General features: G+C 38.7%; 1 protein-coding gene across 1 annotated transcript in view; it reads right to left on the bottom strand.

Moving 5' to 3' along the window:
* The window catches only part of Ttc6 (tetratricopeptide repeat domain 6), a 247768-nt gene that overhangs the window by 87881 nt on the left and 134444 nt on the right, over nucleotides 1-25443 (bottom strand). The window contains exons 8-13 of the mRNA XM_017798103.1: nucleotides 18375-18464; nucleotides 15957-16031; nucleotides 12095-12453; nucleotides 4576-5026; nucleotides 4140-4269; nucleotides 3147-3319 (exon numbers count right to left, since the gene is read on the bottom strand). Coding sequence (XP_017653592.1) covers nucleotides 3147-3319; nucleotides 4140-4269; nucleotides 4576-5026; nucleotides 12095-12453; nucleotides 15957-16031; nucleotides 18375-18464 — 1278 coding nt within the window. The remainder of the gene's footprint in view (nucleotides 1-3146; nucleotides 3320-4139; nucleotides 4270-4575; nucleotides 5027-12094; nucleotides 12454-15956; nucleotides 16032-18374; nucleotides 18465-25443) is intronic.

Here is a 25443-nt window from a genome sequence, read left to right as displayed (position 1 = left end):
CTAGGAGTAGAGAACAGCAGGGGAGATGGAAGGGTGAATGAGGCTGGGGGATTCAAGGCGTGGAGGGCTCCACGATAGACTTACCCCGAGAGGCCTGAGGGTAGGAGCAAAGAATGGTTTTTTTATAGACCCACTTCCCAGGTAGTACCCTCCCATAGCCTCCCTCCCCCAACTAGAGCCCTTATACTCTGATATCCCTGCTACTGTCTGCTGTGTTGTCCGCACCCCCAGCCATTCCCCACTACTTGTCCATCTGGAGAATCTAGTCAGCCTATCTAGACATCTTTGTTTTAGGAGGGTCAGATGTTCCTCATCTAGCGGTACTCAGTTGTCAATATTAATTTGGACAAGATTGGGGTCTGCTGTTCAATTTCCCAGTTCTCTGCTGGGTTACTATCTGGGAATCCCTTTGGCCACCCTGGCCCAAAACTCAGAAGTAGGTATCATCTGTCTGGCATTGTTACTTGCTGTGTAGCCTTTAGCTATACATATGGTCTCTTATGAAATTATATTGGTCCCTTTAATCTTTGGTTATACTTTCCTTTTGGGTGTTTAAGGCCATACAGTTGGTCCAGATAAACCAATTTATTTTTACTCTTAAGGTCATTTAAGGATCTGTTCCTCAGGGGTCACATGGGCTTGGGAGGAACTCCTGGCTCCTTTCTTTTTACCATTTCTGCCTATGTGAAGATAAGTCAAAGGTCCTGATCGATCATGGCTGGCTTCACTTGGAAGCATGTGACCCTCCTCTTTATAGACTGGACACTGGTTCATGTCCATCTGGTGGGGTGTCCTTGGCCTCCTTTATCAAGAGGACGGGTGACCAACCACCATTATAGGACATTTTGAGAAATGCTCATAGTCCCCTGGAACTAGTTGACCTAGGAGGGCAAGGAGTAAAAAGTGTCCTTTGGGACCTCTGACCAAATTATTATAGACCTCAAAGAATGTCTGTTAAACACCCAAGAAGATTACTTCCACCAGTCTGGTATTTTTAGTTACTGTGTGTCATGTAGATAAATCTTAAGCAAAGACCAGTTGTTCTCAGATAAACCCTACCTAGACACATATTTCTTGATCTCTTATGTATAATTTCTCAGTAGGTTGTAGGAGTAATATGTTTCTCACTGTTTTTTAAAGCTATCTAGGCATTGTTTATCTCTCACATTGTCGCACCCCTCCATCATGGTTTTCCCTCTTAAAGTGCCCCCATTGCCCCCCTTTCTCCCGTAATAATACCCTTCTCCTATTGTCCTACCTCTCTTGAGCTCCTTCTTTCCCTTTATACACTAGGTTCCTTGTATATCCTTCCTCCCCCCTCCCTTAAACTAACCCACCTTTTATCCATATCTCCCTTATTAAGGCCTGTTTCTTACTGTTCTTCTCTTTCAGGTTATTTCTTTTCCTTTACCTCCCTGTTTCCTTTCCGTCATCCTGGTTTCTGTAGTTATGTCTGGTTGCATACTTATTTATCAGAGTCTGGTTCTAGGATCCACATATGAGGGAGAACATATGTTGATTTTTTTTCTGAGTCTGTGTTACTTCACTTAGTATAACAGCTTCTAGTTCCATCTATTTACCTGCAAATTTCATGATTTCATCTTTACTTACTGCTCAGTAAAACTCCATAGTATAAATGAATCCCGTTTTCATTATCCACTCATCAACTGAGGGACACTTAGATAATTAGTGGATGTGAAACACATTACCATTGAAATCTTCCTGATGACTTTATATCCATGCTCAGATGCCAAGGAGCTCAGAAAGTAACTGACTGTGACTAGTAATAATCAGATATATAGAGATTAGAAATGCATGTGCAAACAACTTAATGTCAATTGCATAAAAATGAATTATTCTGTATGAAACTGTGTATTTTAATAATGAAATGGATATCTTTTTTAAAGGTTAAAACCTCATTTAATTTTACATCTTATATGGTTTATACTGAGTAAAATATTGTATAACTGTAACAATTCAACTGTAAACCTAAAAATTTACAGCCAATTTTGAAAAAGATGCATCTTAGCTGAGAATATTGTTATTGAATATGTCAGTGCTGTTGGAATGAAATGTTTCTTCTAAGCATGTGGTTATTAAATAAATGATAAACTGAAAAAAATGTTTCCTTAAAAAAATAAAATTCAAAATTTTAAAAAAGAAAGAAAATTGTTTGATTTCAGGGTCTCATATTAATCTATTTTTTAACTAGTGGTGCAAGACACCGGAAGTGGGAAGAGTCTACTTTAGTATCTTCAAAAGAGATACTTGGTCACTTATAAATCAGAAGTTAAAAGATCTACAATACTTTCCTCAAACAGAAGACTTTCATGTTAAATGAAGAAATATGGTGGCTAGGAATACATACAACTAAATTATGTAATTAATGTCTTCTAACTTGCCCATTGTACTGGGGCCTAAAAATTTATAGTTAAACAGCAGATCAGAATTACATGTTGCTGCACCAGGGAATGGGCTGCCTTCATGTCAGGCTCAAGAGGCAATTGAATCATAAGCTCACTTCCTCAATAATACTCCCTGGTACCCCAACCAAACATGGATACCTCATTCCATCTTTACTTCCTTCATAGCACATCATAGTTTCTATTATCAAGTGCTTATATCTGTCCTTTGAGTGCTTTGTTTGAGCTCTGTGTAACACAGAAATATTTCTATTTTTATCCAACATTTATCTAATACACCATGAAGTGCCTTGGTCAACACATCTGAGAGTGGATGAAGGAGTGATTAAATCAGTGATCACAGCTTCTTCCAGAGTAGGTAGGCTCCCTGAACAGCGGTTAATAAAAGTAGAAATTAGAAACTACTCTATTGTCTGAAGAGAACAAACAATATTCAAAGGCCCCTTAAACCACATATTTTATAGATCAAGAGAGAACTGGGAACCTCTAGTCACCTAAATGGTCTCAGTGTTTCACACCCACTCTTGATATCCATTCATTCACCAGTGTGTTTTTAAACACTGTAGTGTTGATAACAATAACAGCACGGGAAGCTCTAGGTCCTAATCTGATAATTTGGATTATATAAAATGTGAAGACTGTTAAGAACTTGTTATACTATTAGTGTGAAAATACTGCGATCTAAAATCTATAAATGGAAGCAATGGATGCAATGAAACTTACTTTAGAATAGTCGTCAATGGCCAGTACTCTGTTTGTTCTTTCATACATCTCACCCCTCCTGAAATAGAGGTCAGCATCTGTGGGCCTGCACTTAATTGCCTGGCTGTAATTTAGAATTGCCAGTGTGAAGTCCTTTTTTTCCCTGAAAATTTCTGCCTTTGACACATATACCTCTAAAAACAAAAAAAAATCAAAAGGTAAAATTTAGTTGTATAATCTTTCCATTAACTAAGAATTGAAAGCATTGTTCTCTCTCCAAAAATGTAGTCTTAGAATAGTTTTCACTATTATACTTCCTTAACTATTTCCTTTTTCAAAGTTCAAACAATGCCAAATTTATTCTCAAAGTCTGAATGCTCATTTGTGATTTCAAGTGCTATTACTTTGAACTGACAAAATTATCACTCACCATTGCTTTGTTTAAAATGTTTCATAGTCTTAACGGTCATAGTAAATAGGTTCAGATGGCACAGAATTTTATGAATTTTTAGCAGAGACCAAAATGGATCAAAAACAATAAGTTCCTACCATATTTTTTGGGTATTCTGTGGGTACTGGGTAGTCTCACATTTTTGGAAAGTTCTATGCCCAGGGTTTTACTTAGTTAGAAAATGGCACATATGCAAAGGTATGGATTTCATCAGGCCAAGAGTCCTTAGCAACACTACAATTCTCACTCTGAAACTTAAGGTCAAGAAAAGTTTTACAAATTACCTCTCTAGCTACAACTTCTAGTTCATATACTCTTTGTGAGATGAGAGGTAAGAAATTAATTGGGCTGTAACACATCTCAAAAGTATTAATCTCACACCATGGTAAGTTTTTTCTAAACAACATAGGATTATATGAACCCTGTCTTTAAAATATTAAGAGTAAAAAGCTGAGGACAGTAAGACCATTTTTACAAACCTTGTATCTATGACTTTACTTATATTCATAACAAAGGCAAAAGCTGAGATAAACATGGAATGTAGCTTTCTACAAACAACCTACCTGCATTGTTTTTATTATATTTATTTATATAGTTCAAGTCATCCAAAGCATCATTTATTCTGTCTTGGAAAAGATAAATGAAATGTCTGTGCCAATAGGCGTTTAAAAACAATGGCTCCATAAATATGGTCTGGAAAATATAGGCATAAATTCAATTAAAGATGATTTGTGAAAAGAAGACACACTATTAATAGTCTCTTAAACATTATTGACACCAGTGGCTTTACATGTTTATAATATAAAATAAAACCTCCTATTCTGACAAACAAAAGTCTAGTGTTTTTAAATAATCATTTGAAAATATCAATAATTGCATTTTCACAATTCCATAAATTATACTACAATCATTTACTAATCAAAGTTCCATTAAAAATTACTTTATAAACAAGAGCAATGTAAATGGCAAATACTCTCATTTTAATTTTTAAAAACTTACTTCCTGTAGATCATTCATGGCACTTTGCAACTTTCCCAGCTTTCTATAAATAGCCCCACGCCTACAGTATGCAAACACAGGGATTCTTTTCTCCTGGTTTATCTCTTCAGTCAGCGCTTCCACTTCGGATTCATAATACTTAATGAGCTCCAGTGGAAGGTCACACTTAATGTGGTCGCTGAGCTCCAGCTTCAGTGATTCGACTGCTTGTTTGGGCAGGTCTTGGGGGGCAGCTATAACTGGCGGAGGTGTTTTCTGTTGTTTATCTTTAGTGAATGTCTCAAGAGCCCATGTCCGAAGATCAGAATTTTCTGGTACGCCTCCCTTACTTTTAACAAACTTATCAAAATTTAAAAACATAGGCACGCTGGGACACCGTATCTGACGTTCATATAATGGAACTTTAAGCAAGTACTTCTTCTGTCCAGGAAGTATTCCATGAGATGTTGATCTGGTTTGTAAAAGAATAGTTTTTTTTTTAATTATCGAAATATAATTATCTTTGTGATTAATAATTCAACTCAATCATATTAAAAACCTATTTTTCTGTTACCAAAACTTATACGCTAACTTTATGCCACCCAAGTTCACCTTCAATCATTAGAACTATAACACAGTGTGGAGAATCTGTAAAGCAAATGAAAATGAGTTTTTAAACAGGCAGCCTCACTAGACTAGTGAAGCAATAAGAAGGTGGTCCTTTCAGGTTTAATTGACAACCTCCACCTCATTCTCCTCCACAGGAATTACAATGGAGAGCTTAGAGATGAGCACGGAGGGATGAGGAAAGTGCCTCTTCCAATGGCTGTGCAGATCAGAACTTGAAGCTTCCTTCTTTGGGAGACTGTGAAACTCGATAACACTTAAGATGCTTTCCGAGGCTGCAGTTCTAGGTTGCTCTCCGTCAGATTCTCCTTTGGCAGCACAGCCTTCATTCAACGATATTTACTGTCGTGTACTAGCCTTGGGAGATTCTGAAGACCTGCACCTCTGTGTGCACTGACATGACAAAGGCGCTAGGGAACGAATACAAACTGAAATAGGAGAAGCACACGTGAGCAGATTTGGAGAAGAATGATTTCTTTTTTAAAAATACCAAATTCCAGTTATCTTCCCTTCACAGAAGAAATCGGCTGGAAGGTCACATCCCTCATCTGAGAGTCCCAATCCCCTCCTATTTAGCTTTCCCTTCACAGAAGAAATCGGCTGGAAGGTCACATCCCTCATCTGAGAGTCCCAATCCCCTCCTATTTAGCTTTCACTGACTGCATCATCACATCACTTCATACCTACCCTGCGTTACACATGATGTACAGTCCCCAGAGCTGTTCAGCTGTGACTCCTGAATACTCTTGCAGAGTAAAAACCACCACAGCCCCTCAGCCTTCCAAATCCCTGTGTCATAGGTGGCCTTACATCTGTTGCTACTGGCCCTAGCTAGTACATTCTTGGCTACAAGACCCTGGCAATGCTAAACGAATGATCTCAAAAGTTAGTATGCATCAGAGTCACCAAGAAGGCTTCTTAAACTCCAGATTTCTGGTCCTCACCAGTCTCTAATTCAGGATACATAGGGTGGAGTCCTAGAGTTCGCACAGGTATCAAGTTCCTGGGTAAAACACATGGATTCAAGGACTATACTCTGAGAACCACTGCCATAGAAGATTGAGTTTTAATCCTCGGGGAACTGGAATTGTCTGCAAAATAACACATTCTTAGTCAAGCTTTAACTCCTGCGGGGGAGGGGGCAGGAAATGTGTAAGTGAGGGCGCAATACCCTTGAAACACACTGTAGATGCTGACCTCAGAGCCAGAAACAAATAATGGGGGAGATTAATCTATTGAGTGGTCCCATGGAACTAATGAGGCTACTGAATGGCAAATCCCAGCAAAGACTGCCTCACCTTTGCAGATACTAGGGATACAACTGTGACAATAAACCACAGGAACAGAAAGTTTAACTGAATGGCTACAGTTGCTCCGTCATAAGACAGATGGGCAGCCTGCTAAGGTGTTATTTGTCTTAGATAAGCGAGAGACTTCTGGGCCTTCTGGGCATAACTAGCTATACACTTGAGATTCACATCCCCTAAGATTCATAAGCACGAGGAAATAGGCCTCCCAGAGGTCAGTGGATGCTTGCTCAAAATTTATCAGGGGATTAAACTAGGGAATTACAACAGCCAAGTAGTAGAGAAAGACTATTACCCTGAGACCATCTAACAGTGGTTCCAGGCAGACAAGGACCCATCCTATGGTCATTTTCTCATCCCTGAATGTATATCAATGGTAAGTAGCTTCAAAAAGAAAAATGTAGACAGGGAGAAGTGTTATAAGGACCAAGCAGAAACCCCACACCACTATCCTGCAAGATAGTACACAAAAAGAAATACCGGATTGCTGAAGAAATTACACATTCAGATTAATGCCATCATCAGAAACCTCAAGACAAGTGCAGGTAACAATTCTGCATCTCCATTTCCTGTTTGGTCAATGTTAAAAACAAATATCTGGTAGAAAACTACTGCTAACTTCTTTAAAATTTAATCAGGTGTCGGTTTCAATCACAACACTAGGTCCAGATGCGGCATATGTATTTACTGAAGCAATGCACACACCTTCTGGCATCTGACCTGCAGCTGTTGGTTTAGCACACTTTCTTTTCCATTACTGTGACATGGCACATCAAGGGAAGTTTCCATTTACATGGCAGGAGCAGTAGTTCCTACCTTTACTATCCTGCCAGCATGTGACCTATCCCACAGCATCACTGTAATCTGAGGAGCTGGGTGAAACGCAGCCTATTGGACCTCAGCCTGACTCTTGTCACAGCCATCTACTACTTGAGTAGCCTCAGGCATCTTAGCAAACTTCCATATTTTCAGTTGGTCCAATAAAAACCCTTGGAATCATCCTTAGTTAATTTCCTCCTCAAATAGCCCATGAGCAAATAATGTTGACTGTACTCCCAAATCTGAAATCCAAAAACTGAATCTGGCCAGTTTTTACCACCTTGGCTGCTCTCACCCTGACCAAGCAGCCATTTCTCACATGGATCATTCCAGTAGACTTCTCATGGATCTCTGTCTTCCACGACAATGTATTATCCCTGCCACAGCCACTCCCAATGTTTCCTTTTACATTTGAAGATCCAGAATATTTATCATTTCCTATCAACTTTGCTGCCCGCTTCTCAAGTTTACGATGACTTAGTGGCACTCTTTTTTTCCTCTTTAAATTTGTATGTGTGTGTATGCATGTGTCCGCACATATATGCGTGGGTGTACATACCCCCATGCAGAGGTCAGAAAGGGATGTCTGGTGTCTTCCACTGTCCTCTACCTTGTTCCCTTGAGACATGACATCTCACTGAGCTTTGAAGATCACTGTTACAATTAGGCTGGCCAGTCAAGTGAGCTTGTGGAGTCAGCCTGTCTCTGCCTCTCCCCACCCCCAATGTTGGGGTTACATATACAGGGAGCCATGCCCAGCTTTTTATGTGGGTGCTGGGGATTTGAACTCAGGTCCACGTGCTTGCACAGCATGCATTTTTACTCACAGAGCTATCTCCCCAGCCTTCACTTTATTGGCATGCTCATGAGTAAGTTCAACTCGTTATTACTTGCCCTAGCCTACAGGGCACTTCATGGTATTATCCCTAGCCACTCTCTGTGCTCCTCCCACTGGTATTTAGGCTGTTCAAACATAGCAAACACATCCTCCAGCTCAGCGCTTTGGCTCTTGCAGTTACTTTTTCTTCAGAGATGTAAACACTTCCTTCCTCCATACCATCCAGCTCTGTCATAGAAGCTTCTGAACTCTGTCTAAAATAGTAACTCCCACAACATTGCCTTATTTTTCTTCATAACACGTATTACTTCTTTAACATCACTTTTTAATTTCCCTACTCTCACTTTCCCACTAGAAGAGAAATTCTATGTGGACAGGGGGTTGGCCGGTTTTACTCACTGCCCTGTGTTTCCTATCTAGAATAGCATCGAGTGTGTATCAGGTTCTCAATACATTCACCCTGAAGAAATGAAGCTGTACTAGGCAAGGATTTACAGTTTACTCATGGCCTGCTCACTTCTTACTTCATGGTGGTGCTTTCCAGCTTCAAAGCAGAGGTGACTCTCAAATTTCAAGAACGATTTATGAAATAAATACTTGGAATTGAAATACAGGTATATTTCACTTAAAGTTCTATGAACTGGAGACAGAGTTATGTTTTAGTTGGTATAGCCTCTTTGGTCTACTCTGTAAGACACTCATAGTGAACGGAAATATATTTCGAGAATCCCTGTTTTCCACACCATTGCCCAGACTTTTTAAATGACTTTTTACAAAGAAAAGTAAAAACAATGCCATTTTCAGCCATAAATTAGTCCAGTAGAAAAATCATGAACAATGTAGAAGGCATAAGTAAAACTCTGATAGCCTCTGCTTAATCTATTCCTACCAACTCCGTATACCGCTGACATAATCAGTGCAATAGCTTGATGGACACGATTGCATGTTTTCTATGCAATATGTAAACACACACATATAAATACACACATATACATACAGATGAGTGCATTCCCACAGATTTGTTTGAATCTTTCCACACACACATTCAAAACTATGTTGATTATAACAAGATAGGATTGCAATACTTCCTAAAAGTTTTACACTGACCATGTGATATCTTGCTATCAGATAAAATAATTATAATGTCTTAAAGAAAATGGAGAACTAGAACCTGCTAGACAGCTTTCTAGAAGAATGCAAAAATGCAGATTATGAGTGGAATTTTTCAGGGAAAAGCTATAGTCTTTGATCATTGAAATAAAATATCCCAAATTAAACGGAAAAAAAAAACCATAGTCAGAAAAAGGGAATCTGTTTCTTCATCTGCAAGTCTAGATCAATATTTTCACAGTCAGGAACATGGGGTACAGCACCCAAAGTAATTAGCCTGCTAGTTCACCTGCCATTTGGGGAAGCCAGGCCCTCAAGGTGGAATAGGTGTACACATAACTAGTTTGAGATGACGTGTGACATTACTTAAGGAAACAGAAAAGTTTTGAAGAGCTCACATGTGGTGCTCAACATACTACATTTGTATAATAATAAAGTCGGTTTCACGAGCTGATCCGTGGGATTTTAAGCGATTACGTGGCTACACTCAACTTCAGATGGGGAAATAGCCAACAAAATAAAGTGGTTTGGCCTGGTCACCAGGGCACGGCAGCTGGAAAACAGATGCAAAGACAGCTGATCCATCGTTGTTCTGGAACTAAACTGCCTCAGGCTCTGAGGAGTAGAATAGGGAAGGGGATGTTTCAGATGAATGCTCCTGCCAGAAGAGCTGATGGACGACAGTCAGAGACAAAAGGCCCTGCCGAAATGACACCACCTCCTGCAGAAGGTCCCCTCTAGTCCCTTGCTGGCCAATCTCACAACTTTGGGCTCAGAGACCAAAGCTGAGGACAAAATCTAGAGAAACAGTGAAGCTGTGGCTGTCGTGTGTGGCATGCTGCCATGACCTAGCCGAGGAGGAGAGCGATGGGGGCAGCATTTCAAGGGAAAAGCATGAGTCTGGGACTTAAATCAGCACAAATAACCTTCCATAGGCACTATCTTCTGCAGTCAGTCAACATCTGAGTTGCTATGTGAGAACATATGTGGTCCACTTCAGATCATTAAGGAAGCCAGTCGGGAATGGCTGTTACCCAACAAGAGTAAAGGTTGACTAAAAATGGTAGGAAGGCTATTTCTGAGTCACCGACATGAATGAAAAATGCCTTAAACTACAAGAATAAAATTATCTTAACTAAATGCATAACTTGTTTTGAGCCAACAGTTATTTCCTATCCACATTTATGTGGCAAATTAGTCTAAGATGTTAAAAGAACTAAAAAGCCAGGCTCCTGTATTGTCCTGGGAAGAAACAAGCACAGCTTGCTTTGTTGACAATGACTCATCCTCACCTTCCTACTGTGACTGTTGAAGCATATGCAAACTTTAAATTAGGTTATTAAAAGACATAAATAAATTTCTTTAAATGGTGAAACTTTATACTCAAAGTGACTGAAGGTCTGTAAGGAGAACAAAACCTCCCAGAAAGTGTTTAACCTGCTATTACACCCTTTATTTAACAGAAGTCACTTTCGCAGCAGCCAAAACGGTGCTGTCTTGCCCTTTACTGGGATGATGACGGCTCATACTTTGAAATCAAGGAATGTATCAGAAACACATAAGCAAACTTCTCATTCTGCCTTAAAGAATTTTCCAAATCAGAGAGATCGATCTGAAACCTCCTGAAGACAAGCCAAGGGGAAAGCTTCCTGGTCTTTATTCAGAACAGCGGGAACCAGCATAAAGGAGAGCTCTGCATTGGATACCTTCCCCACTCCAGCTGGCCCTATCACACACTGTCACTCACACTGCTTTAAGCCACAGACTTCTGAAATAGTAAGTTAACAACCACACCAAAAGATAAGATGCCCTGTGCAGAGCCAGCATGTCTTCATGTCCTCTTTTTTTAAAAAAAAAAAAAAAAAAAAAAAAAAAAAAAAAAAAAAAAAAAAAAATGAAGGAAGCCTGCTTTATGCCCTCATCACCAGGAAAGTCCTTTTCAAAAGGGCACAAGTTTAATAGACTCTGTCATCTGGGGATATCTAAAAAGTAATCAATTCCAGGCCTTTCTGGAGACTTTTGCATGATGCTTATGAGATACTTGTGTACTAAACATGTACGCATCATCATACCAGGAGTCGCAGCTCTTACTAGTTCAGGTCCCACAGCATTTCAAAAATGTGCTAGTTATTATCACCTCCAAGTGAGGTGAAAATGTATTTTTGTGTGTTGTTCCTTGAAGGAAGGTTCACAACACACAAAAGGTTTCAGTTTATTCACACTCAGCACGCAGTTCAATAAAGACTTAAAGTTAAAAAGTTAAATAACAGCAATCTACTTTGAGTTTGGAATGAACTGGGAACTTGTTTGGAGCAGGGATAGTTCTATGCACCAAGTCACTTTTAACAAATAAGTTGCTGAATATTTGCTTTCCACTGAGAGATTTTTCAGTTATAAAATTGATTTAGTGTAAATTAATTTAAACAAGTCATATATTTATATCATGATATCATATAGATACCATGACATCTATACCTTTTAAAAATTAAAGATTTACCCCTTAGTTAGCATATTTTCAATAGGGAATAAAATAATAAATAGGGGGCTGGAGGGATAACTCAGTGGTTAAGAGCAGTGACTGCTCTTGAGGAGGACCCAGGTTCGATTCCCAGCACCCACATGGCACTTACAAGCCGTCCTTAACTCCAGTTCCAGGGGCATTGCACACAGAGGTGCACTCACATATATGCAGGCAATAATACACTCATACACATGAAATAAAAATAGTAAATAAAATATTTTTTAAATAATAAATAATAATGAAATTATAAAATTAACTCCCCATACTATACTGTAAAATACTTCTTAAAACTATAAAAATATATTGCTCAAATAAAACCTTTCCATTTTGTTTGGAGGTTTGGACAGCTGTTCATATACATATGCAAGTTTGGGGAATTTCAATCCTTTCTTCCATTTCTTCTTCATTTTCCTGGGATAAATGATGTAGCTGATGCCAGCCTTTCTTGATGCTTCGATGAGAGACAGAGACAGGTACTTCAAGCTGTGTGACTCCTGCAGGCTTTCAGAGCTCCCTTCCATGGGGGGACCTGTTATTCCCCTCTGCCTGGCCAGCTGGCGCTCTAGCCCCCTTGCTTTCTGGAACAGCAACTGCTTCATGTTATTTTTTGTGTCATCTTTAATTACGAATGCTGGCACGGTCTCCTTCTTCCTCAACTCACCTACAGACTGTGATCTCTTCGTAAGGAAAAAGAGGTGAAAATAGGTAATCAATTTAGTTCCACATTCAAAATTAATACACTCACAACTGCTACTAATGTGGTTTGGCTTTTTTTTAAAATATTAAATCATATGCTTTTAAAATTTTTTCCTCAGTGTATACTAATTGTGTAAAATAACAGGTTTTATGTGACATTCTCATACTCGAATACAATGTACTTTGTCCACCCTCACCCCCCCTTTCTCTTACCACCCCCCCCCCGGCAATATCCGTCTTCTTCTCTCGGTCTCCCTTCTATTTTCATGTCACCTTCTGGATTTCACAATAGGAGATGTGGCATCTGTCTCTCTGCATCTGGCTTATTGCACACCACATGGTGATCTCTAGCTCCATCTAGACTTTTCTGTCTACACCCTGCTGACAGCTCCCTTTCTGTGCAGAAGCTTTCCAATTTCCTGCAATCTCACTTGCCAGTATCTGCTATTACTGGAGCCCTATTCAGAAAGTTTTTACTCATGCTTATGACTTGAGTTTTCCTTCAGTAATTTCAGTTTCAGGTCTTATATTAAGATTTCTGATCCATTCTCAATTGATTACTGTACAGAGTGAGATACAGGGACCTAGTTCTACACTTCTACATATGGACATCCAACTTCCCCAGAACCACGTATCAAAGAGGTTGTTTTCCTAACATACGTTTTTGGCATCTCTGTTGGTGTGTGCTGACTGCAGTCTTAGGAATTCACGATTCTGTTGCACTGTCCGCATGCGTGCTTTGGTGCTTCACCATGTTTTCATCATTATGGCCATGCAGTATCTTTTAAATGCAGTGCTGCAGTACCTCTAGCGTTGCTGTTTTCATTCAGGTTGATTTGGCTAGTCAAGGTTTTCTCCTTTACAGACAAATTTTATTGTGGTTTTATTTTTTCATTTATGTGAAGAATGTCATTGAAATTTTGATGGGCATCACACTGAATTGATAGATCGCTTTCGGTAACATGGCCAGATTCACAATATTAATTCTGCCAGTCCATCAACAGGGCTAGTCCTTCTGGTGTCTTCATGTGTTCAATGTTTCCTATCTTTCATTGTAGAGGTCTTCCTCTTCCTTTGTTAGATTTATTCCTACAATTTTTTTCTCTTATTTATTTTGTATTGTCTTGTTTTCTTTTGTAGCTATCGTGAATGGGATTGTTTTCTTGATTTCTTTCTTAGCATGTTCAGTATTGATAGATATAAACAGCTACTGATTTTTGTGTTGATTTTGTATCCTACTGTCTTGTGCTCATCAGATCTAACAGTTTCCTGGTGGAGTCTTTAAAGTCTTTTAAGTGCAGGATCATATTGTCTGTAAATAGGATATTTAATATCTTTCCCACTTGTAGCATTTTTATTTCTTTTTCCTGCCTTATTGCTTTGGCTAAACCAAAGCGACACAATACACAGAGTTTCACCTATAACTCATTCTTGATTTTAGAGAAAATGCTCTCAGGTTTTTACCAGTATATCTATAACTTTGTCATCTATAGCATAATTGTGTTGAGGTTTGTTCCTTCAATTTACAGGCTTTTGGGGGGGTATCATGAAGAGATGCTTTTTTTTCTACATCTATTGAAGTGAAAATGTGATTTCTATGCCTGCTTTTATGCATGTGTTACATTACATTATTGATTTGCATGTTGAACCACACCTTTACATTACTAGAATGAAACCAACTTGATCATAATCTTTTTATCTTTTTACACTTTTGTCTTTTGTGAGAGCATGCCATGGCACATGTGTGACAATGAGAGAATAACCTTCAGGAACCCATCATGTGAGTTTCAGAGATGAAACTCAGGTTGTCAGGCTTACTGCCAAGCTTTGTTACCTGCTGAGCCATCTCGCCTTTTTAATGTGCTACTAAATCCAGTTTCCAAGGTAAATTTTATTGAGAATTGTTGTGTTTAAATTCACCAAAGACACTGGTTTATGGATTCTGTTGGTGGTTGATATGACTGTTGTATCTTTATCTGGTTTTGATATCAGATCAATTATAGTTTTACAGAATGGATTTAGTAGACTTCCTTCCCTTTCCATTTTATGGAATAATTTGAGGTTTTCCATTTTGAGTTCTGCTTTAAACGTTGGTAAAATTCTTAAGCATAATCAAAAGTCAGCTTAGAAATTTAATAGTGGGTTATTAAAAACAAAGCTCAATTATTTGATTTTCAAATAGACATTATAAATTACATTTTATGAGTTTACATATTCTATTATTTATTTTTATTTTATGTGTATGATAATTTGCCTGAATGTATGTTAAGTGTATTTGTGTCTTGCAAAGCCTGTGGAGGCCAGAAGGGGCATTGGATCTCCTGGAACTGGAGTTATGGACAGTTGTTAGCCACCATGTGGATGCTGAGAACTGAACCCAGGTCTTCTGCAAGAGTAGCCAGTGCCCTAAAACACTGAGCCATCTCTCCAATCCCTGACTTTATATATTTTTAATTGAAATTAAATGCTCTGTGTGTATCTAAATAAATTAGATGTTCTACTTCTACTTTTAACATAAAAAACTGATAGAATGGGTAAAAATTATTTAAATGCTTTATTCTATGAATCCAGTTTGTGAACCTATTTTTAAGAGCATTTTAACACTACATTTTGACACGACACTATCTCAAACAATATTGGTAAGTTAAAATAACAAAACCCCATTCTGTTATTTTTATTTGATCATTACAGAATCAATTTAATTTTATTTTTATTAATATTATAGCATCAATAATTATAAGCAACCTATAATTATAAATTAATAAATGTAATTCAATAGCATCATTAATAAAAAATTTCATTTTAAATCTTTTGATGCATTGTTTCCTACCTAGTAAGCTGCTCTCAACAAACTAACTGCATTTCATTTTGTTAATATATAATTTGTTATAAAGACTTTTTTTTATGTTGTACAAGTTTCTGTAGGGGAGGCACACATGTGTGGGTGTGTATGCATATGCGTGCATATGCATGTGGAGGTCAGAGGGTGACCTCAGGTGCTATTCCTCAGACATAATCTACCCCTTTTTTCAGGGTCTGTCATAGGTCTGAAACTTGCCAAGCAGGCTAGGCTGGCCAGCAGTCCCAGGAGTCTGCCTGTCTCTGTCTCTCCAGTACTAGGATTACAAGTGTAAGGCAGGACAGCCAGTATTTTTTACATAAATTCTGAGTATCAAATTCGATTCTTGGTTCTGAGCTATCTCACCACCCCAAGATTTTTTATAATAAATTATAGTGAATTTAGACCTAAGATCTACAAGTAAGAATTCATATAAGCAAGTTATGTATTTAAAATGTGCTAATATGCAATAAATAGTATATTGAAACTCCATGATTTAATACAGTTTCCATCTCATAAAAGTTTAACTCAAAATGTGATAATAAGGAACAACATACATACATACTTTTAAATAAGAATAAGTTGATTATGACAGGTAGAAATACAAACATATTTGAATAGTAAAAGCCAAAAAGGTTGTGATACCTTTAATCGCTTATATGGTATACTGGATTGTTTGGAGATATTTTGAAATGATGCAGATTTTCTTATTATTAAAGACTGTAAAATAATCAGACAAATATACATTATCCATAGTCACTCTTTAGAAAACTAACCACATAACAATTGAATAATAATTGTTCTTATAATGAAATGCACAAATACGAATTACAATATAGTTTCTTGCTGATTTTGAAGTCACTAGCTTCATAGAGAAGAACAGGACCTAAAATTTATCACTTCAGGTGCTGGAGAGATGGCTCAGCAGTTAAGAGCACTGACTGCTCTTGCAGAGGACTGGGTTAGAATCCCAGCACCTACATGGTAGCTACAAAACCGTCCTTAACTCCGGTTCCAGGGAAATCCCTTCTGACCTCCGCGGCATTGCATGACATGGGTATACTCACATACACACAGGCAATGCACTCATTACATAAAATAAAATAATAAAATATTTTTTAATTTATCACTTCAGTTAGTGAAGTTTATAGTAACTGTTAGTTTTAAATTTCAAGTTGAGACAGCAAATGCCAAGATAGCAAACACTTCTATGTGGTCCTCTGCTACAAAGCTTCCCCACTGTGTAAGTGGCACAGGGATGTGTAGATGTGCCATAGATGAGGCTACATTAGTGGGAACTGGGACAGCTACCTCCCTTTTAATCATGAACAACCTCAACCTTTTACTTCAGAGGAAGGGGCCAATTAAACATCACCATAATGTCATCAAGGCTAGTGACATTACAATTAGAGTAAGAATGCACTATCACACTAGCATATAGAGGAAATGTGTTTGATTCCCCTAGACAAATAAAAAACAACTGCAATCAATGACTGTTAAGAGGGTTCAGCTGAGGTACAAAGAGAATGCAGGACAAGGAGAGATCAGTTCTGAACAGGTAAGAACCTGATCCATCAGTTTAAAGGAGGCAGCATTATAGCTGTTGTGTGAAAGCAATAGCATTTCCACAGCCTAAGAAGGACTTGAAACTACCCCCAGTCATGAGAACAGGCTCCCACAAACACAGAGAAATGTCACAGTGCCAGAAATTTTAGTCCTCAAGGACACTAGTGTAGGCAGGCTATATAGTGTAGGTGGGCGGCTGGATGGAAACAGAAGCATATGGGACATATATAGTTGAGGCTGAGCACCGTGGCTTCATTTTGTATGGTAGGTGGAGCTGCTCGGTGTGTTCAGACATCAGTGATGTAGTCATACCTGTGCAACTGCAGCAGGACGGTTGGGAGAAGCAGTTACTAAAGATGAGGTCATATGATGGGTAGGAGTGGTGCTGCCAGCACAAACTAGAAAATTCTAGAAAAGTGTAATTGTGTGATTTGGGTTTTTTTATAATTCATTTATTATTTTTATTTTATGTCTATGAGTGTATTGCCTGCATGGAGGTAAGTGCACCCATGTCATGCTATGCCCACGGAGGTCAGAAGAGGCTGTCAGATCCCCTGGAACTGGAGTTATGGACAGTTGTTAGCTGCCATGTGGGTGCTGGGATTCGAACCTGGGTCTTCTGCAAGAACAGTCAGTGTTCTTAACCACTGAGCCATCTCTCCAGCCCCAATTTGGTTATTTTTAAGTGGCAATTACTGTTCCACACACTATAGATAAAATGGGGAATATGAGTAGTTTCTTCCCAGGCTAGTGAAGAATAAAAAAATCAAACACACATCAGGATAAATATCTGATAAATGGTATAAATAGGAGAGGAGAACACTGACTCAGAATCACTACTGCCCCTCCAAAGACATATTCCCGAGGTGTATGGGGAGAAGGAAGAACACAGAGACAGTCAGCCTAGATGGCTGACTAGAAACGGTATGGCGTCTCAGGACACTGAGTTGCTACTAATTGTGGTTCAGCACCCCAAGATGTCAAAGTGGAGCCACGAGATGAAGGCCGCAATGAAAAGGAAAACCATTCCTGGTTATCTTCCTCAAATTTCAGGGCATCAATAGGCCAATCATATGAATCTCATACTTTCTGCAATCCTGTTTATGGATGATACTCTGCAATCACACTGAGATCGTGAGTGTGCATCCAGTTACCATCCACAGCCATCACTCTGCTTTGTGTTCATAAACAGCTTCCCCTTCGATGCAAAAGGCCCTACACTTTAGCATTTAAGTGAATCCTAGGCAAAAATTATTGAAAACTTTGAATTTTAGGAAAACATACAAATATCTTGCCATTTACTAAGGAACATCTTCTGAGTGTTGTAAGGACAGCACGAAGAGGAATTGTGTCCACAAAGACACCATTGGGTTGTCTGAGCCATCCCCTGAGAGTAAGAAAACACCGAGATAATTTCTAGAATAACTAGAAATAATTTATGAGCTAAAGTCAGACATAGCAATCAACTTACAATTCAGAATAAAAGTCATACCATACCTTAAAACTTCTATAAGTGTCCAAAATAACCACACTTTCTTTGCTTTCAGATAAAAATTTCTCACTTAAAATTCTGCTTGTCTGCACACACTGTGACAAAAAAGATGAAAGTATTAAGTAATGTTATAAAATGTTTTCAGTACAGAAGATGACTGTTATTTCATTGAACATTATTACCAAAGAAAAAGAAGACCCACAGTAGAGGAAGAATTCTAGAAAACACTTCCAACCATGCAACAAAATCCACCTACAGACTTGGTATTTATCCAAAAACCCACTATATTGCTTCAGTGTTGGCCTTTACCCAAATGGATACTTCTAGATTATTTTTACAATTTTTAATCTTAGGAGTGTCAATGATACTATGTTATAGAATAGTACTGGATGTGTTTAGCATATCAGCACCAGAATTATGAACATGATACATCATCAAGACTTACCATCCATGAGTGATTTTGTTTTCAAGCTTGTATTCTAAATATAAGTTGGAGTGAAATTTTTCTTAAATGCTTTAAGCTTTGTTATTTTGTCAGCCAACTAAGTTACAACAAATATATGTTCATTATAAGAGTAAACAGCTGTAAGAGTCATGCTTGGTAAATGTGCTGCTTCTCTTACAGTCAGTGGTTTGGGTAAGTAGAAATAGCTAGCTACTGGACTTAAATTTGACAGGCTGATGGCACCATGATTAGCTACATCATGCTTGCTCTTTGTTTGTTTGGTGAAGAGTTAACTTTTCAACTGAAATTTAAAAATCGTTTTTTAAAAGTAATATGTAGTTACTGAAAATGGAGAAGGGGCTGGAGAGATGACTCAGAGGTTAAAAGCCCTGGCTGCTCTTGCAGAGGACGTGGTTCCCAGCACCTACATGGCAACTAACAACCATCCAGAACTCCAGTTCTAAGGAATCCAACACCCTCTTCTGGCCTACCTGGACATTGCACACATAATAAATGCACTTACATAAATGCAAGCAAAATACTTATACATATAAAATAAAATTAAATAGATAAGTAATTTTTTAATTTAAGAAAGAAAATGGAGAAAGCTAGGGGTAAATCAGGAATCAGCAGCACTGAATTTGTAAGGCAAAAGAATTACTAGTCACAGTAGAAAGATACTTGGAATGTTTATTATCCTTCAAAGACAAGCTACAAGATACAAAAAGAATTTGGGAACTATTTTGCCTTACATTTATATAAGATACTCCAGTACACTGGACAACAAGGTGTTACATATTTTAAAGGCTGTTTTTAGAAAGATGCTTGGAATATTTACTACCCTTCAAAGACAAGCTACAAGATACAAAAAGAATTTGGGAACTATTTTGCCTTACATTTATATAAGATACTCCAGTACGCTGGACAACAATGTGTTACATATTTTAAAGACTTTTTTTTAACAAAACTAAGACAAAAACCTTCACAACATATTTTATGATCTCAAAACAGTAGAACTTGTTAACAATCAACATCTGTTTGCTGTAAAAAGAAAATATACTGGAGCTTCACAACCCGCCAAAATATTGCCCAGACTAATGTGCCCACAGAAAGCAATTACAGTACTGCTGTGATGCTACATGCAAAAAATTGCCCAGCTTTTCTCCAGAAATGTTGCTGAAGTTGATACGTATGCAACATAAGCAGGGGTGCAGGCGGAAATGGAAAGACACTGTTCATGTTTACATATGAAGCACACACCCAGCTCCTGGAACACTCTGTCTCCAGCTGCTGGCACTATTTTGGGAAGCTCTGGAAACTTTAGGAGGTAAAGCCTAGTGGGATGAAGTAGGTCACTCTCAGGAGGGGGAGGAACAGGGTGCTGTTGAAGGTTATATACCAATCCAGTCCTCCCCCATCACACCCTCCCATGACTATAGTGCCCTGCCCAAATGTGTGGGATCAATCATGAACACAGCCATCTGATACCTTAAGAAAAACGGCCCCGCCCACCTCACCCTTACATTGTTTCTGTCAAGTATTTGGTCAAAGAGACAAGAAAAAATATCACAATCTTTGGTACCTGAAAAATCAGTTATGACTCTGCTTCTTGTGATGGCAGAGCAGACAGTTCTGCTGAAGGCAGCAGAGGGAGTTACATGTAATATGAAATATATTATTGAGGAGCCAAGAGACTGATGAAGCAATGGGTCAAAATCTAAGAAGACACAATAACCTGCAAAGGAGACCTTGGAACCCAGATCTTTTCTTCTTAGGATATGGACAGAACAGTTGCAAATCTGAGCTGCAGATTTAGCAGCTTCTCAGGGTGTGGGAAACAGAAATAAAAGCTTAGAATCAACCTGAGGTGGGAGCCTGGTGACATCTCTGCTACATAGAAACTGAGCCACGAGGGTATCCCTGAAGATGTAGAGTAAATGGAAGGGAGTCTATGTGGAGGGAGACTTTCTTCATAGGCTCTGCCACAGGGATGGACAGAGAAATCAAGTGCCGGCCTTGATAATGCAGCTCTGAGTGGAACAGAACTCAAATTTTAATGACAAAAGCTTTAGAAAAAGAAACTGCAATTCTGTCTCAAATATTTACTCAAAATAATGTTTAAATACAATAATAAAGAAGCATATATTCAAGTCTCATCAATGAAGCTCCCTCATACAACAGAGGGCCAGATACACAAAAGGCCAAAACTCAGAGAATAAAAGTCTGCAGAGTGTGAGTCCTTGACAGGACTCTTATATTGAGGTCCACCAACCCAGGGCTCAGAGACCATGGCAGAAGAGGGGGTTGAAAGTTTTTAAGAGCCAGGGAGGAGGTACATGACCATAAGAAAATGGTACTATAGACACCTGGGACCCTTCTCATACAAACCTACAGCAATGGTGTCAGCATGCACAGGACCCATGCAAACACAGGCAGACAAAAACCCAACACAGAACTATGGAAATGAACAGCAAGCCCCAACCATAACTGAAGAACTATTGCCAGCTGATTACTGCTTGGTGAGGAAGAGCTGATCTTCTTGAAAGGAGGGACTCTAGACAGGCTAACTAAATCCCTGTGGATAAATTTGCACTGAGGGACATCTCAGGACACTAACTTTACATAATACGTCTTAACACAAATGACAGAATGTATGAACTCCAGTGGGGGTGGGGGACTACGGGAGGTGCCAAAAGGGAGGGGAGAAGCAGTATAAAGTGATTTTATGTATAAAATACACAAGAATTCAGTAAAAATACAAATAAAAGCATATAAAGATTCACAGAAACACAAAGAAACAACACACACAAGAACTTAACAGATTAACAAGAAAAAAGAAATAGAAATTTTGATATCCATCAAAAGATAGATGGATAATGAAAATGCGGTACACACACAGAAGGGAATTTTATCCCATTTTAAGGAAAAATGAAATCATGGAATAAGCAGGAAAATGAATGGAGCTGGAAAGTATTATATTGAGGCGCGTCAAATTCAAAAAGACAACTGCATGTTCTCTCTCATATGGAGATCCTAGTTTTCAATGCATAGATGTATGTATATAAATGAGTGTCAACATGGGTAGAAGCCTGAAAAACTAAAAACAAGACCAAGAGAAGTAAAAAAGAGGCGCTCAGGTAGTGGGGAGGGTGGCAAAGGGACCTGGGGGAAGGGGGAAGACAAGGGGTAACAGGAAGGGAGGGAGGGGTCAACTATAACACACTGTGTTTGAAAATACCATCATGATAACTAATATTTTGTATGCCAGTTTTAAAAAATAAAATTAAAAAGAACAATTACAAATCCTTTAAAAATGCCAGGCCAGCACTCGGGAGGCAGAGACAGGCAGATCTCTTTGAGTTCCAGGCCAGCCTGGTCTCCATTAATGAATCCAAGCCAGCTGTGGCTACAGGGAGACCTTGCCTCAAAAAGAGGGGGAAAAAAAGTGCCTGGTGTGGTAGCACACACCTTTAATCCCAGCACTCTGGAAGTAGAGGCAGGTGGATCTTTGTGAGCTCAAGGCTAGCCTGGTCTACATAGTGAGTTCCAGGCCAGCTGGAGCTACAGGGAGACCCTGTCTCAAAAAGACCAAAACAAAACAAAAACAAAAAAAGAAAAAAGAAAAATACAAAACCAGGTTTTAAAAAGCAATACATTTTAAACACAGAATTTATAAACCTGGGCACTAAGATATAACAAAAGAAATTTTCTAGAATCCGGGGCCAAAAAAAAGTAGCTAATGAACAAGGTTGAAATTTTGGAGAATGAATGAGAGAAAAAGAGGCAACATTTGAAGAAGTAATAAGAAAATGTTCTGAAGCTGATGAGCCACATCAAGTTACGAATTCAAAGATCTAAATGATTCTAAAATACAATAAATATAAAGAATTCTACACCTAGACAAAAGGTGAAACTGTAGAAGAGAACGCCCTGGCTTAAGGGATGCAGAAAATGCAGCATCTTCAGGGAATCCATGCTTAAGACTCACTTCTCAACAGCAGCAGTGGACACCAGGAAAAGAAAGAAGCGCCCTAAAGAAAATATCTGCAATCAATATTTTACTTGTATGAAAAGCTTTTGAGAATATAACACACACATTTGAAACAAAAGAGAATCAAGAGGCAACATGATGGTTCAGTAGGCAAAGGCACCTGCTGCCAAGCCCGACGCCCTGGCGCCATACAGAGGGTGATAAACAATTGCTACACGTGCTCTTCTGACCCCTGAACGCACGCCACAGCATGTACAAGCTCGTCACTGCACACACACACACACACACACACACACACACACGCACACACACACACACACACACACAGTAAATACACGTGAAAAGGAATTTTTAAAAAGGACATGAAGTTGGGGGGGCAGAGAGATACGGATAGTTCTGAGAGGAGATGGGAGAGTAAATATAATCAAATACACTGTATAATATTCTCAAAGAATCAATAAAATATTATTTTCAATTACATTACAGAAAAAGAAAACCACGGTTTTGGAATCCTCTCAACTTCCCCTTATGTAGAATGTTAAAGAATATACTTTGGGCAAAGGACAAGAACATATTCAATATAGAAGGGTCTGGACACTAAGGAAAGGAGAAAGTGATAAATATGTAAACAAAATTGAGCTTTTAAGACTCCAAAATAGTGTTTTTGGAGTCCAAAAGCTAATGTAATCAAAATAAGAGGCTATTTAGTCAAGAACTACAAGTGGAATTTAAAGAATCTAAAATCAGGGGCTGGAGAGGTGGCTCAGCAGTTAAGAACACTGTTGTTCTTACAGAAGACCCCGGTTTGAATCCCAGCACCCACATGGCAGCTAACAACTGTCCATAACTCCAGTCCCAGGGGATCCGACAGCCTCTTCTGACCTCCATGGGCATTGCACGACATGAGTGCACTTACCCACATGCAGGCAATACACACATACACGTAAAATAAAAATAATAAAATTTTTAAAAAATCTAAAATCAGTGTATGCTCTTGTAATAAGTAGTATAAAAGCCCTGATACATATTAGATTTGATAAGTTAAAGATGTATAGCCTAGGAGAACTATCACAGGAATAAGAACATACCTACATACACACACACACACACACACACACACACGCACACACGCACACAGGCATGCATGCAAAATACAGATAACTTCCAAAGCAGATGATGAAACACAGTACATCCAAATCACTGGCAAGGAAAACAAAAGGATACAGCAGATGAAGAAATTTAGGACAAAATGTGAAGTGGGCATAACTCAAATAATTCTGGTTAAAAGGCGAAAATATGGGGTGGAGAGACGGCTCAGTGGTGAAGAGCACTGGCTGATCTTGCAGAGGACCCAGGTTTGATTCCCAGCATGGTGGCTAACAACCGTCCATAGTTCCAGTTTCAGGGGATCCAATGCCCTCTTCTGACCGCCACAGGCATTGCATGACACCGGTACATTTACACACATGGAGGCAATACACTCATACACATAAAACAAAAACAATAAAATATTTTTAAAAGACAAAAATGCCCAAATGTGTGTATTTGTTTTAATCAAATCACAATATATATGAAAGACATATCTAAAATACAAGAATACAGAATCCAAGCCAGGCACGGTGGCACATGCCTTAAATCCCAGAAGGGAGAGGCAGGTGGATCTCTGTGAGTTCAAGACCAAAAAGACGAAAGGGAAAAAAAAAAAAAGAATTCAGAATCCAGAAAGGTTATGTATTAGTCACCGGTTGCTGTGATAGAAACACCCAAGCAATTTATAGAAGGGTTTATTTGAGCTTACGGTTCCAGGGGAATTACAGTCCGTCATGGCAGGGGGGCATGGTGTCTGGAGGTGGCTGGAGCAGGAGCAGCAGAAGCTAAGCTTTCACATCATCACACAGGGCACAGGAAGCAAGAGAGCAACTGGAGATCTGACAAGGCTTAAGAGCTCTCTAAGCCCATACCCAGTGATGTGCTTCCTCCAGGATAGCCACACCTTCTAAAACCTCCAAAACAGCGCCATCATCTGGGGACAAAATGCCCAAACACTTGGAGCCTATGGGGGACATTTTCATTCAAACTATCACAGGTTACATAAAAGAAAACAAGTAGTTAACAAAGAAAAATGGTGTCAACATCTTAAGGAAGATTAAGATAGATTTTAGTTAAATACTTGCCAAAATAAAGAAGTTCAAGTTAGGCACGCTGGTTCAGACCTAGAATCCCAGCACTTGTGTGGCTGAGGCTGAAGGACCATGAATTCTTGGCTAGCCTGGAATACAGAGTCTCAAAAATAATAAAGGAAAGGGAGGACCAGAGGGAGGGAGAGAGTTAGTTTTCATTACTGAAAGTTTTGACTCACAAAGAAGAGTTAACAATCCTAAATTTCTATGCATCTAATAACATGGTTTCAAATATATATGTTAAAACTAACAAAATTATAAGAAGATACAGACAAAACCATACCACAGTGAAGGATTTTAATATCCAGCTGAGGTCAAACAAGTAGCCATTCTGCCCTCTGGTTCCAGCTCTCTTACTATAACTGTCTTTTTCATGGACCATTTGGCTCCACTTTTTTCTAGTGTTTCTAAGTGAAAGGAGACTGTGATTTGCCTCACAGAGAGAATGCAATGCTTTG

This window comes from Nannospalax galili, unplaced genomic scaffold, assembly GCF_000622305.1.
Source record: "Nannospalax galili isolate Female #2095 unplaced genomic scaffold, S.galili_v1.0 scaffold636, whole genome shotgun sequence".
Taxonomy (NCBI): Eukaryota; Metazoa; Chordata; class Mammalia; order Rodentia; family Spalacidae; genus Nannospalax; species Nannospalax galili.
The sequence above is the reverse complement of the archived record's forward strand: the minus strand, read 5'-3'. Positions and strand labels throughout refer to the sequence as shown.